Genomic DNA, 14075 nt, shown 5'->3' on the forward strand with positions numbered 1-14075 from the left:
GGAGGTGGCATTAATAGTGACGAGCAGGGCACCGTGTGATAAAGGGACAGGAACTGTGGAGAGTCGATCGAAGAAATGGTTGGTATCTTTTATATACGAGGATAGGTTCCGGGTAATAGGTTGAAGGTATTGGTCTACGAGAACAGAGATTCTCTCAGTGGGGCACAGTAACCAGTCACAATGGGGTGTCCTGGGTGGTTGGGTTTATGGACTTTAGGAAGCATGTAGAAGGTGGGAGTGCAGGGAGTGGTAGGAGTAAGTAGAGAGATGGACTCTGGGGAGAGGTTCTGGGATGGGCCTAAGCATTTGAGCAGTGACTCGAGATCCTGCTGGATTACTGGTATGGAATCACTGTGGCATGGTTTGTAGGTGGAAGTATCTGACAGCTGACAGAGTCCTTCTGCCACTTAATGCTTGCGGTCCAAAACAACGGTGGTGGAGCCTTTGTCAGCAGGTAGGATTATAAGGTCGGGATCAGTTTTTAGATGGTGGACTGCAGTTCTTTCTGTGGATGTAAGGTTAGTTTACATGTTGAGGGATTTGGGGAACGATGTTGAGGCAAGGTTCGAGGTTAAGAAATTCTGGAAAGTTAACAGGGGGCGGTTTGGAGGCAGTGGGGGTGGATCACGGTTGGATGGAGGTGTGAACTGAGTTAGGCAAGGTTCAATATTGATCGTTGGTTGAGTCTGACTGGTCGAGATGGTAGCGAAAAAGTGTTTCCACTGTAGAGACCGGGAGAAGGAGAAAAGGTCTTTAACTTGTCAGGCATTGTTGAATTTGGGAGTGGGGCAAAAGCTGGGCCTTTGGAAAGGACTGATATTTCTGTGGGACTAAGGCTTCTGGAGGAGAGGTTCATAACTGTGTTGCGGGTCTGTTTAGGTTCTGGGTTCTGTGTGGTGGTGGGAGGGAGTCCATATCAAACCTACTAACCACCAGCAATACCTCCACTTCGACAGCTGCCCACCCCTCCTACCCTGGTATTCCACCGTCCACCGAACCTACATAATATACTCATCCATCCTTACACAACCCCAATCCCTTACCTCATGGCTCATACCCCTGTAATAGACCTAGATGGAAGACCTGTCCCATACATCCTCCTACCACCATCTACTCCAGTCTGGTCAGTAACATCACCTATCCCATCAAAGGCAGGGCTACCAGTGAAACGAGTCATGTGATTTACAAGCTAAGCTGCAACCTCTGTGCTGCATTCTATGTAAGCATGACAACCAACAAGCTGTCTGTCAGCATGAACGGCCACCTACAAACTGTGGCCAAGAAACAAGTGGACCACCCTGTTGCTGAACACGCTGCCAAACATGGTATGCCTCATCTTAATGACTGCTTCACAGCCTTTGCCATATGGGTCCTTCCCACCTACACCAGCTTTTCTGAATTGCACAGGTGGGAACTTTCCCTGCAATACATCCTATGTTCATGTGATCCTCCTGGCCTCAACCTTCATTAGTCACTGTCCTCACCCATCCATCCCCCTCCCTGTTCCCATTCCAGCACTACACGGCTGTCATTTCACTGCCACACCCAGTCTTTTAATTTCTTTTATTTCTCTCCTTTCTGCTACTTACCCTCTCCCCCCTCTGCACCTCCTCTCCTGCCCTCCATCTAAACTGCAACACTTGACTGTCCGCCACTCCCACCATACTATCCCTCCCCCTCCCTGCCACAGCCTCCTCCAATACCCCCACCCAGTCACGACTCCCATCATGCACTGGTGCTACTGTTTGCAGTGTGGTCTCAGCTCTCTGAGACCCCAGATGTGTGTGCAAGTTGTGTTTATGTTTGTGTGTGTGTGTGTGTGTGTGTGTGTGTGTGTGTGTGTGTGTGTGTGTGTGTCTACTGCTGACAAAGGTCTTAATGGGCGAAAGCTTTAGTTGCGTGAATCTTTTTATTGTGCCTATCGCAACTCAGCATCTCCGCTATATGGTGAGTAGCAACTTTACTTCTCTGGTATTGTTACATTCCATCTTGGATTTTCCATTGTTTGAAATGTTTAAAAACATTTTCCTTAACACCTCTACCGAATAGCTCCAAAGATATAGCTTTCAAGGTCGAAAATAATAAATAGTAATTAATTTCATGTTTCTCGATAAGCTTTTTGAAAAACCTACTGTAAAATTCCTCACCTAAGTCTGTTAATGAATTAGAATCCTATTACTTCCTCTGTGTATTTTTCTAAAAGCACATGCAAACTCAGCACCAGTTGTACTCTTAACAGCAGTGACCCATGCATATTGGGAGTATATATCAATTATCTTTAATAAATATTTATAATCTGAACTGTGTTTGGAACATGCAGTCAGGTCAACAAAATCATCTTGCTGAAGGTCATCAGTTCCTTTACTGGTAACTACACTCCCCAGATAAATATTACATGCTGAGTGGTACAATTCTTCAACTATTTCAACTTTCATATTGACTTCAATGAAGACAATAGCAAGAGAAAGGTCTCAACAGAATGAGGTATAAAAGTGAAGTTATTATTTATATAATGTTACAGAGGGGGGACAAACAATAATATTCTAGTGATATATTGTATTATAAAAGAAATTGCCTAGCTTTTGACATTGGAAAAAAAAAATTTCATTTACTTCACTTCAACAATAAGGTTCATTTTGCTGATTGATATAAATTTCACTATAATCAATTTTACACTGTTCTTTCATTGTTCAGTGCAGTGTGCTCCACTCATTGGCTTAATATGGGAAACCTCACAAGTGACAATCATGCCACCACTGTTGCAACAACTTCACTGTTAACTCCCCAATCACTAGTCCACATTTTCCAACGTGCATTTTCAGTTTGAGTGCTGGAAGTGAGGGGCAACCCTGGTGTTCAATATTATGCACACCATATTCTGGCAACAAATGTTTAACTCACTTCATTTTCTCCAAGCCCTTTATACACATGACTCAGTTGGAACAACTGCACATGTTCTATTCAGTGCTGTCTCCAATGGTACACCAGCTGAGGCATTCCTGTATTGGTGGTCATTTTCCATTAACCATGTTGCAGAAGTTATATCCAGTTTATACTAGGGCATTGTCCACTCTAGAATGAAACCATCAAATGCAACCAAGCTATTTTGAGCACCACCCAGCATCTGAAATGCAAGTTCTTTCAGGACATAAACATCATATGTGGCATGAAATCCTTATTAGTCAGTATTAAAAACTAAAATGTAGTTACCAAATTCACAAAATATCACTAAGCCCGTCTTTATATGCCTCATTCTGAATGATAACCTTTAGTCCATGCTTAGTTACCTCATTGGAACCTCTCTGTGTAATTCATATGAGTACTGGTAAAAGTTCATGGCTACAATCCAATTGACTAAAATTTCCATGTTATTGTACACTATTACGCATAGAGATCTGTGATGTGAAATCATCCTGTTAACATTTGTATGGTGACTAACTGGCTTTCTATATGCTAAAATTCCTTATTGCTTGGAGACTTTTTAGTGAATTTTTATTAAAGGAAATAATGTTTATCTCATGAATTGCTGTAAGTGAATACTGGTACAGACAATGTTATCTGTGAACTCAGTGTTTCCTAAAGCTGTATATACACAAGTGATTTAAAGAGAGACACCAGTCACCAACTGGTAAAAAGGCTGTCACTGGACTGTGGCATTTCTTGTTAATGTCAAGTTGTAAAGTTGCTAAGCTTAGTTTATGGATAACATTGTCTTGAAGGAAAGTGGACTTATCAGATCATATGAGATTTACTGGTTAAATAATAATGAAAGTAATGTCAGTTAGGAAAAACTGGTCATCACAAGGTAGATACTAATAAAAAAATGCTAATAAGTGAAAACAAAAACATGGTACCATGTTCATTATTCCTCAATGTAATTAAGCAATCAGAACCATTTTCAGCAAGAGGCTATGAATTAATGGTGCTACCACTGAAGACCATTTCTATAACCAAGTAAGTAATCTTTTTATACATGGTACCCAAGGTGAAGATCAGATCACACGAAGCACACAGTAAAAGAACTCACAACCAATGTTAAAAGTCAGTGGTAGTGAACGGTTTATGTAAGAAATAAGAGTGAATCATTGAAATATATTGACAGTCAAATCAATGTTAATTCAGATTTAAGACTTTGAGGGAGCAAGTTTTTAATATGTTAAACAAAGTGGCACAGTTGTGATAACACTGCACAGGATACCAATAACAGAATCAAGATTCAATTGAATGACGTGCAGACAGCATACAAGGACAATTCTAGGAAGGTGCCATTTTATCTATCAGCCAGTGGAAACCTTACTGAAATAACCAGCAACCAGTAGCACAAAAGAAATTTTGCTTACTTTGCCAGTTTTAGGCACCTAGTGCCCTTCTTCATAAGGCTTATTGGCAATACATTCCTAATTAAAAGTAATGAGGCTGGAGTTCTTGCAAGTGCCCAGTTTGATTTTCTTGTACAAATGGATGGTTCTTCATGTTATGTCTCTATGCTTGTCATCAGATATGTGGAGTCTAGGAATTCTATGTACTCTGTTTGCTAGACAATCAAATCAAACAATTCATATTAAGGAGTTTCACTACAATAAGAAAAGAGACAATATGTAACTTTGTAATTACACAGATGTGTCACAAGCAGAGGGTGACATACAAAATAATGAATTTTCTTCAGTATAAACTATTCGAAGTCAGTGTTACATAGAGTGTACTAGCGAAGTAACTAGGGTTGCCACTCCTATCCAAGTCACCAGTCTTCAAACTGCTATTCAACATGGGCAGCGCCAGTCAGTTGTGATGCTTATGTCATCTTCTTGTAGGGGCTGCTGCTGTCATGTTGTTGTCCTGGTGAGGGGTTGGTCAGCGTGCGGTTGGCTGACATCTTCTCACAGCCATCTTTTCTCTATCGTTTCCAACTGAAGTGCCAGTACTTGACTTTACACTGTAACACTTTGCTTCTGGCTTGATGTTAAAATACTGAACCTAGTGTCAAGCCAGACACAAAGAACTATTTACCTGTACAGGAAAAACAAATTGAAGACACACACATCTTCCAACCACTTCAATTTTAATAAGGAATGTATTGCTGATAAGCCTTCTGAAGAAGGGGACTAGGTGTCTGAAACTACTAGAGGAAATAAAATTTCTTTTGTTCAGATGGTTGCTGAGTATTTCAATAAATGCAGTTGCTGAAAATGAATAAAATACTAAAACTAAAAATGCTTCTGTCATATTGGAAGGAACCCCTGTGGCCAAGAGAAAACTGAGGAAATTGACACTGTATGTGAGCTGCATTAGTCAATGTGGAACCACTTTGGAGTCCCCTAGTAAATATAGCATTGTCACATGGAAACACCAATGAACTGGCAGAAGTGACAAAATGGAAGAGCAACCAATGATGGAGGAATGAAAGATAAAAGTGTATATGTTACTGTTCACTAGACAGCAACAAAAGAGTTCAGAGTTCATCAGATGACTGATGAGGATTGCAAGATAATCATAAAAATGTTGACAGAGTTGAATCAAGGAATGCACAAATTTTAACATAAATTTAACTTAAAAAATTGACAAATTTTATCAATAATTAGGTGAAATGTTAGACAAAATTTATAGTCTTAAAAGTGATGTGCAGGATGTAAATAATAACCTAGATTCAATGCAAGATTACTTAGAAGAAAAAAACTGAAGGGAAAGAAAATATTTGTCATGAAGTAGCTATTCAGGCGCAACTTAAGAGGAACAAGTTTTTTAATGTGAATTAATGCCAGCAGTAAGCTTCATATCAGTGCACACTCCACTTTAGGGTGAAAATTTAATTCTAGAGACATCCCCCAGGCTGTGGTTAAGCCATGTCTCTGCAATATCCTTTCTTGCATGGGTCCTAGTTCTGCAGGTTTGCAGGAGAGCTTCTGTAAAGTTTGGAAGGTAGGAGACAAGGTACTGCCAGAAGTAAAGCTGTGAGGCCAGGGCGTGAGTCGTGCTTGGGTAGCTCAGTTGGTAGAGCACTTGCCCTCGAAAGGCAAGGTCCTGAGTGTGAGTCTCGGTCCGGCACATAGTTTTAATCTGCCAGGAAGTTTCATATCAACGCATACTCCGCTGTAGAGTGAAAAAACATTTCATTCTAGAATTAATAATGACAATGAAATGCATGATGTTTTGAAGGGGATTTGTCAGGACATACACAATGAGTGGTGGGTGAATTTTGAGCATACTGAGGTGCCAGTGGATTACAGTGTAGTTTTGGAAATCTTACAACCTGTGGAAAATGGAGAACCTCTAGAGAAAGAAAAACATATGGATTTCAAAGAGATAGAAGAGGATTTATTGAATGAAGATGAAAACATTGGTAATTGTGAAATACAGAGGAGTCCAAATATTTTTGTTCAGACTGATAATTGGAGGAGTGATTGCCTGCTTGACACTGGAAGTCCTATTTGTGGGATATCAAAAAACCTGAGAAATAGGAAAAAAGATAGGGAGAATTTTGCTGAGGTTCATGTGACTGGACTCAAGATTAAACTGGAGTGAGTAGTAAAGTGATCATCGGACAAGTATGATATTGTTTTTCAAAATAAATTATGTTTCTTTTGTGCAGGGATGTTAAGTGACTGAGGAAATGAATTAAAGTTTAGTAATGAGAATGAACTGGATTTTAATTGGTACGATATGAAATGATCATTTATTGATCTTAAGATGAGAAATTCAGGAGAGACAGACTGTGATGATAAATAATAGTAATAGCAACCAGATTAGATGGTAGAGGAATTTGATGATAGAAGATACTATGTGGAAGATGAAGAATTTTATGTTGGGGAAATAACTCATGATTCTTACAGTCTAATGTGTATCAAAAAAGAGAGGGGAAGCTGAAGCTTTGAGTATGGAGGTTGAAGAGGAACTAGAGAATTTTTTATGGTAATACAGGGATGTTTCTGATAAGAGACAAGGTATAGTGAAGAATTATCAGTGTAAACTAAAGTTGAAACCTGAAGAGCCATTTTTCGTTAGCCCTTATAAAAGAAACGCAGTTGAAAGGGCGATACCAAAAATGCAAAGTGGAGGATAGTGCAAAGGAGCTATAATCAATACAAGCCAATTTATAAAAGAAAAGCAGTAGAAAGGAAACTACTACAGTTGATGAAGAAATGGAAAATTAGTAAATTCCCTCAGGGGGTGAACATTCATTTATGCATCATGCATTTGGCAGACACAATGGTCACAGCAATGTGACTCTTACTTCCACAGTAACACATTTCTGATGTCACATACTTTCTTAGACTATCCTTTACCTCTGTCTTACACATGTATGTATATACATGTGACTATTTGATTTAGACACAGTGATCTTTAGATAGGCACTATTTGATAGAAGATGGAACTTTGATTATGAGGATGTATTTGGTTTTCCCTACACACAAATACTGATCTTGTAACACTTATATTAGGAGTAATTCTACTGTTTTACGAAGAGATGATTTTGGTTACACACACACACACACACACACACACACACATGGACTAGTAACCACAAATGGAGACTTATTGTTTTGTCTTGTTAAGCCATGTTTTTTCAAAACTCTTCATATTAGATACTCAAGACAACTACTTACTCACAAATTTAACTACTTAAAGTTCAATGCCTATGGAGTGGATTCTACGTATATACCTTGATCACACAGTTACTTACGACTGAAAGTTTTATTTAGCTATGTCAAGCACAATGATATACTGATGATTATGAATACACCACACTATGGTACTTTGATTATGTGAAGGAGGAGGTGATGCTTTGTTTATTTGTTCAGAGCGTTGTTGCATTCAGCTCTTGTACTGTCATAGATGATGAGAACTGGAAATGCTTTACAATATGAATTATGGCTTATAGTATTAACACACACTGATAGTGAAATTGTGAATTACTCTGCTATAATTTGAGATACTTACTGTTATGTGGAAGAGAAATTAAAATTTAACCACTGTAGGAATCTCTTATCATGTCAAAACTGTACCTGATTTCCTAATGGATTATGATACAACACTGCTAATGTTGACATTTGGCCTAGTCTGAAGTACATATTGATTTACATTTCTTTTGTCTAGATATAGAGTGTAGGTTTCATGCTACTGCCTGCCTTCACAATGATTCCTGATTTTTACACAGTTAGAAGGAAGGACATGCTTCTGTTTTGCAAATTGCAATCTATGTCCTAAACATAGATGACAGATTATAGTTATGTTATGTTCATTGTATGTTTCATGATAAGAGAGTAGGAAAATGAAACTGATATAGACATTTTCACATTATGTTTATCATTACATATTCTGCACTTACTAGTGATTTCAGTGGACTGATATATCACAAACATGTATATACATATTTGCTTTCATCAACTATGTTACTGCCTATTCATAGTATTGAGGAGAAGGGTATTGATTTTGATGTGGTGAGATATTTTTACATTAGGAGAAAGACACTGTGATGCAAAACCAGATGTATAACACAGTAGTGTTGACTCTTTCCGTGATACAGAGTTGATCACTCATGTCTTCGCACTATTCTGTACTTTTTATTGTACTTTTCTGATACAGGAACACTGAGATAGGAAATGTATGCTCTGCTGTTTTATCACCCATACTATTTGAATTATGTTTGCAAGAAGGGGGAGAAGAATAGGCCTACTTTTGGTGCTATGTTTGAAGCTTGAGGTTTTATTGGCTATGTAACTATGCAGCAATATCACCAAGATCAGATGCAGTTCACATCACCACATTTAGCAGTAGACAACAATACCAAAAGTTTAAATGTAAGAAGTGTTAGAGTGTTATGTGTATATGTATATGCTTGAATTGGAAATTTATGAAATGAATATGGTATTCATCAAAACTACTGTATCAGTACATGGAAGTTTTACTGCAGCTAGGTATATGAGATTTGTTGAATGCAGAATTATTATTTACATCTGTAATATCCACTAGCACAATTGGTATGACCACCACTGATGTGCATTACTTACCTTACATATAAAACTGATATTAGACTTTTTATGTTGTTATATAAATTAAAGCAACTTCTGTTTATTACATGTTCACTGACACAAACTGGAATCATTCAAGTCAAATCACTTTCTACTGATGATTTGTTGCATATTGGAGAGAGAGATGTGATATTATACTTGAGATGCTCCGTCATAGAGAAAAAAATGAAACTTATACTGATACGTTCTGTGTGGAAAGAAAATATGTATTTGAATGTAAATAATCTATAATGGGTAAATATTATTAACTACTTGTATGTGCTTTTGGCAGTGAGAAGAGACTGATGGTTTTTAAACTAATGAAAAGCATGTATCACATTCATGCTTTCCAATTGTAAACACTGGATGATAACATGTTTGTAATTATCAGCAACTTCCATAATTGTAATTAGTGAATTTACTATACACAACAATACATCAATTGTTAGCAAGAGCATATGAGACACATGAGAAATTGTGTGGGAGGCCCAGTATGATGTAAGTTCTTCAGAGTATTCTGTGATGAAATAAATTGTACACCTGAAACAATAACTGTTTTTCATGTCTTTTGAGAACTGTGGTGTTCTCTGCCATGTTTTCATTCAAGAAACATCATCTGCTGTGAAGCAATGGAATGAAGATAATTTCTGGTCAACAGTTGTTATTTTGAACAAACTGAGTCACATCCACCAAATTTTAGGAACATTTATTTCAGCTACTGTCTACAAAATTAATATTTTGTAAACACATTTACTGTGAATTATATTCCATCAACACCATTAATCCTCAGCAAGGTGGCCACATCACACTCAGCAATGGTGATTTATAATGTAGGGAAGTAATTTTACTTTATAAAATCTAAGAACCTGAGTTGCAACAAATTAATGCATATACACTAACAATAATAACTCAACAAATATTTTATCACAATTTTATGAAAATCTAATTATAATATCTTTAATCCCCAATCACCTACTACCCACTAGTGGGCTGCAGGGAAAGGGTGACTACCACTCCAGTACAGGGTTAAAGATAATATCTATACTGACCATCACTGACCTTGTTCATTTAATGTTACCCTACCTAGATTTATTCTTTCCCATAACTACTTCCCTTTGGGAGCTAGATCTGTGAACCAATCTGGAAGTCTGCTGTAAGAAACAGGATAGTCGTGTCTTATACTGACCTTTCTGTGGGCTTGGTGGAGGAGACACAGCACAATACCCAGAAAGTAAGACATATTTATCAGTGACATCTTTGTGGTCTGGACTCATGGAGAACAACTCCTCCATGTCTGGTAATAGCTTAAATCCTCTTTCCAACCCAAATTTACCTTGTCCTTTTCCAAATCCACAGCTTCATTCCTTGATGTTGACCTCTGTCTCACTGAATACCACATCCAAACCTCAGACAGTATAAAACCAACCAAATGCTATGATATCACCACTCTGACAGCTGCCACTCCTTCCATATCAGTTTTTTTTTTCCTTTTCTACAGCCCTTGCATCACTGGCATGCCAGCTTAAGACCTCTTCCAGGCTTATATGTCCCAAATAATCCTACACATCTTGTATACAGCAAGTATCATCCAACCCTTAAATACCTCACCATATTACTCTTCCAAGTAAATTAGTCTCTCTCTCCCTGGTATCCTCCCCACATCACACACTGTCATCTTCTGTCATCCTCCTAAACTTTGTAACATTCTAGTCAAACAATGTGACATTCTCAAACCATTCTCTTTACTCCAAGGCTTCTACCACTCCACTTGTCCTCACTGTGAAACCTGACCCATGCACCAACACTGCTCTAGCCCCACAATGGGATTGTCTTACAATACCTAAGGCAAAGCAACATATGAAACCACACATGCTATTTATCAACTACCTTCTGGTCACTGCACAGTGTTTTATATAGCAATAACCAGTATTAAAATGCCTGAGCACAGAAATGTGCTTAGAATAACTGTCAGCCCAAGAGATCTGCATGCCTGCTACATGACACATGGTATCTGGATTATCTCAACCAATTCTAGTATCCCTGAACTCTGAAGATGGGAACTTACTTATCACTACATCCTTACATCATGATGCACTGTAGGACTTAACTTCCATTAACATATTTGCCTCTTCCTTCTTATCATCCTTTTTCAATATATTTCTCATATACATTGCCTGACAAAGAGACTGAAGTACTGAGAAGACATGGTCAGATGTTAATGTAACTTTGTACATGTTACATTGGTGGGTATGTAAATTTTTAAAGATACAATTCTTGTGACAGGTAGAATGGCTGCCAGAGTGCATTAGTGTTGTTCATGTTTAATGTTTTGTCCAGGCCTGTTATGTTAGATAATGGGCATGAACAGCATCAGATGTTGAATGATCTCTGTGGAGAACATGGAAATGACATGTAGCCATGTAAGACAGTGATATCATCATATTACAAAGTGAGTAAGGAGCCTCAGTGCAGAGTCTCCGTTTGACAGACAGCATATTGTGCAATGTGCAGATTTGTAAGGCATTCAGATGTAACAGTGGCACAATGTTACTCTGCATGGGAACTTTAGGGCAGGCATATACATAATCATATTTCTGACTGAGCACATCTGACCACCACATGTGCAGGAATTGTAACTCCTTATATCTCCACCTGCAATACAAAGACAAGTAATCAACTCTCTGGTATTTTCTATATCGTTTTGCACCATTGGTCAGATGGTCAGAAACTAAATAGCAGCCAGATTTAGGAATTACTGAACCATTGGTAGGTTGCCATAAACACCACAATGCCATGACCAGGAAGTGTCGACTGCTGAAGAATGGCATCACATTGTGTTCAGTGATGAATTGCAGTCTTGCACTACCCTAAATGACCATCATCAATGAGTATGGCTGTGACCTGGGGAGAGGTCCTATTCTTCCAATGTTTTGAAGAGCCACAGTGATGTTACTTCTGCTGTCTTGGTGTGGGGAGCCATCAAGTAGGACTTTAGGTCATGGCTGGTAGAGGTTGAGAGAACTCTGATGGCACAATAGTATGCCGTTGATAGCCTGCATCCTCGCGTGTTACCTTTCAGGTGGCAGTGTGGTGACATTTTTCAACAAGACAATGCTTGTCCACACATGGCATTTGTCTCTATGGACTGCGTATGTGACGTTCAGGAACACCCATGTCCAGCAAGATACCCAGATCTATTCCTAAGAGAAAATGTCTGGAACCATCTCAGATGTCCCCTCCATCCCATTGCCACTATCCAGGATATCGAGGACCAATTGTGAGCCAGTTTGCCTCACAAGAGGATACAATGGGTTTATGATACTCCTCCCAACTGAATCAAAGCATGCATCCACATCAGAGAGGGTACAATACCATACTTATAAGTAGACTCATATTGCAAAGTTGCTTGAAAATTTGGGTCAATTTTGTAATTCTTTTCATAGTCCTCAGACAATTATTAATTTTGTTTATCGATCAGTAAGCCAGTGCATTCCAATTCACTGATCAGTAATTTAAACAGTTTTCTATGCAGGATGTTTTATTTTCAAACAGTCGATCCAGATTCTTACACAAAACAGAACTTCATATGATAACGCATCTGTCAGGGACAGTCAAATATGTACTGTTCACAGTTCATATTTCTATATTTAATGTGAATAAAGGTCAGTTATGTGTTAATGTATTAATAACATCTACATGTTGTCAAGTTCTTTATTTTGATCATGGCTATATTGGTAAATCACTTGATCATCATCCTAAGTACCCAATGATTAGTAGAAATATACATTAGGAGATTTTTAAAAAGCCTGTTGCTGAAGGTGAAATTTTGGCATTGTTGCTCATTACTTGTCATGTTGAAGATGAGCTGCATAAGATAACTTACTTTTTGGTACAAGAGGATGTATACAAGTTCAGGAACCAGTCCAGGGAGTATTGGTACATATAGTTAATAGCACGAAGATCAGTTATACAGTAATAAAGAATGGCTGAATGTCTTGCCACAGTCTGATAATTTTGTCTGAATTCCTCTATCTCATCATTTGCTTGTTGGACAGCTGCTTCCTTCACATTAATGTCACGGGCTGTGATCTGAAGCAAATTGAATTAAAATAGGAATTACAAATAAAGATGAAAAAAGTTACAACTCACTAGTAGATAAATGATGGGGTCATAAATAATAGACTAAAGCCCCCCCTCCTCCCCCCATGCACCCCCACACACACGCACTGCCTTGTGCCCTGTAAAAAAAAAAAAAAAAAAAAAAAAAAAAAAATATATATAACAGGACGTGTTGCAGAGAGATGAAGACAAATACCAAAAGGCTAAGAATGGGGTATGGAAAGCACTGTAAGACGTAAAAGAGAGAGAGAGTGGGGCGGGGGGAGGGTGGGGGGGTGGGGGAGTGTGAGTGAGAGATATGATGTAACAGTTACAGAACTAAGTGTGGTGTGTGTGTGTGTGTGTGTGTGTGTGTGTGTGTGTGTGTGTGCGCGCGCGCGCATGGGTATAGAGTACACTGCTAGTCAACACACACAGATCATGCAACACACACAGATCAATTAACACACTGAAAGTCCTCAATAATCACACTGAAAGTCCACAGATAGTATTGACAGTTGCAATTGCAGCAAATTTAATAAAAAAGATAACTTTTATCACATGTTTAAAATTCTTGTATAGTGTTAAATGATTCTTGCTTCAGCACTCTTCATAAGTTATAATACTGGATAAGCCATTTCTGTAAACTAAAAACAGTGGAGATCCAAGCACTGAATCTTCTTGTACTTGCACTTGTCATGTGATCACTTTCCTAGTCAAAATGCCATCCATGGCCAACCACATTTGGTCACAAACAGCCATTTGTATTTAAAATTTAAATCATACTCATTAAACTTATTTATCACATAATTTAAAATGTTAATTCATTGATAATTGTTATAAAATTCACTTTTTTTGTTTTTAGATCATCACATCACCAGAATCCACATTCACTACTCAAGAGTCTTACTATATTTACTGCTTCCATTTTGACACTGTGTTATTCAAATGTTATTTTTTGTTTTTAATATC

General features: G+C 38.1%; 1 protein-coding gene across 1 annotated transcript in view; it reads right to left on the reverse strand.

Moving 5' to 3' along the window:
* Positions 1–14075, reverse strand: part of LOC124613409 (dynein axonemal heavy chain 7-like) — a 755469-nt gene that overhangs the window by 214299 nt on the left and 527095 nt on the right. Inside the window, exon 26 of the mRNA XM_047142112.1 lies at positions 12889–13094. Coding sequence (XP_046998068.1) covers positions 12889–13094 — 206 coding nt within the window. The remainder of the gene's footprint in view (positions 1–12888; positions 13095–14075) is intronic.

This window comes from Schistocerca americana, chromosome 4 (genome assembly GCF_021461395.2).
Source record: "Schistocerca americana isolate TAMUIC-IGC-003095 chromosome 4, iqSchAmer2.1, whole genome shotgun sequence".
Classification (NCBI taxonomy): domain Eukaryota; kingdom Metazoa; phylum Arthropoda; class Insecta; order Orthoptera; family Acrididae; genus Schistocerca; species Schistocerca americana.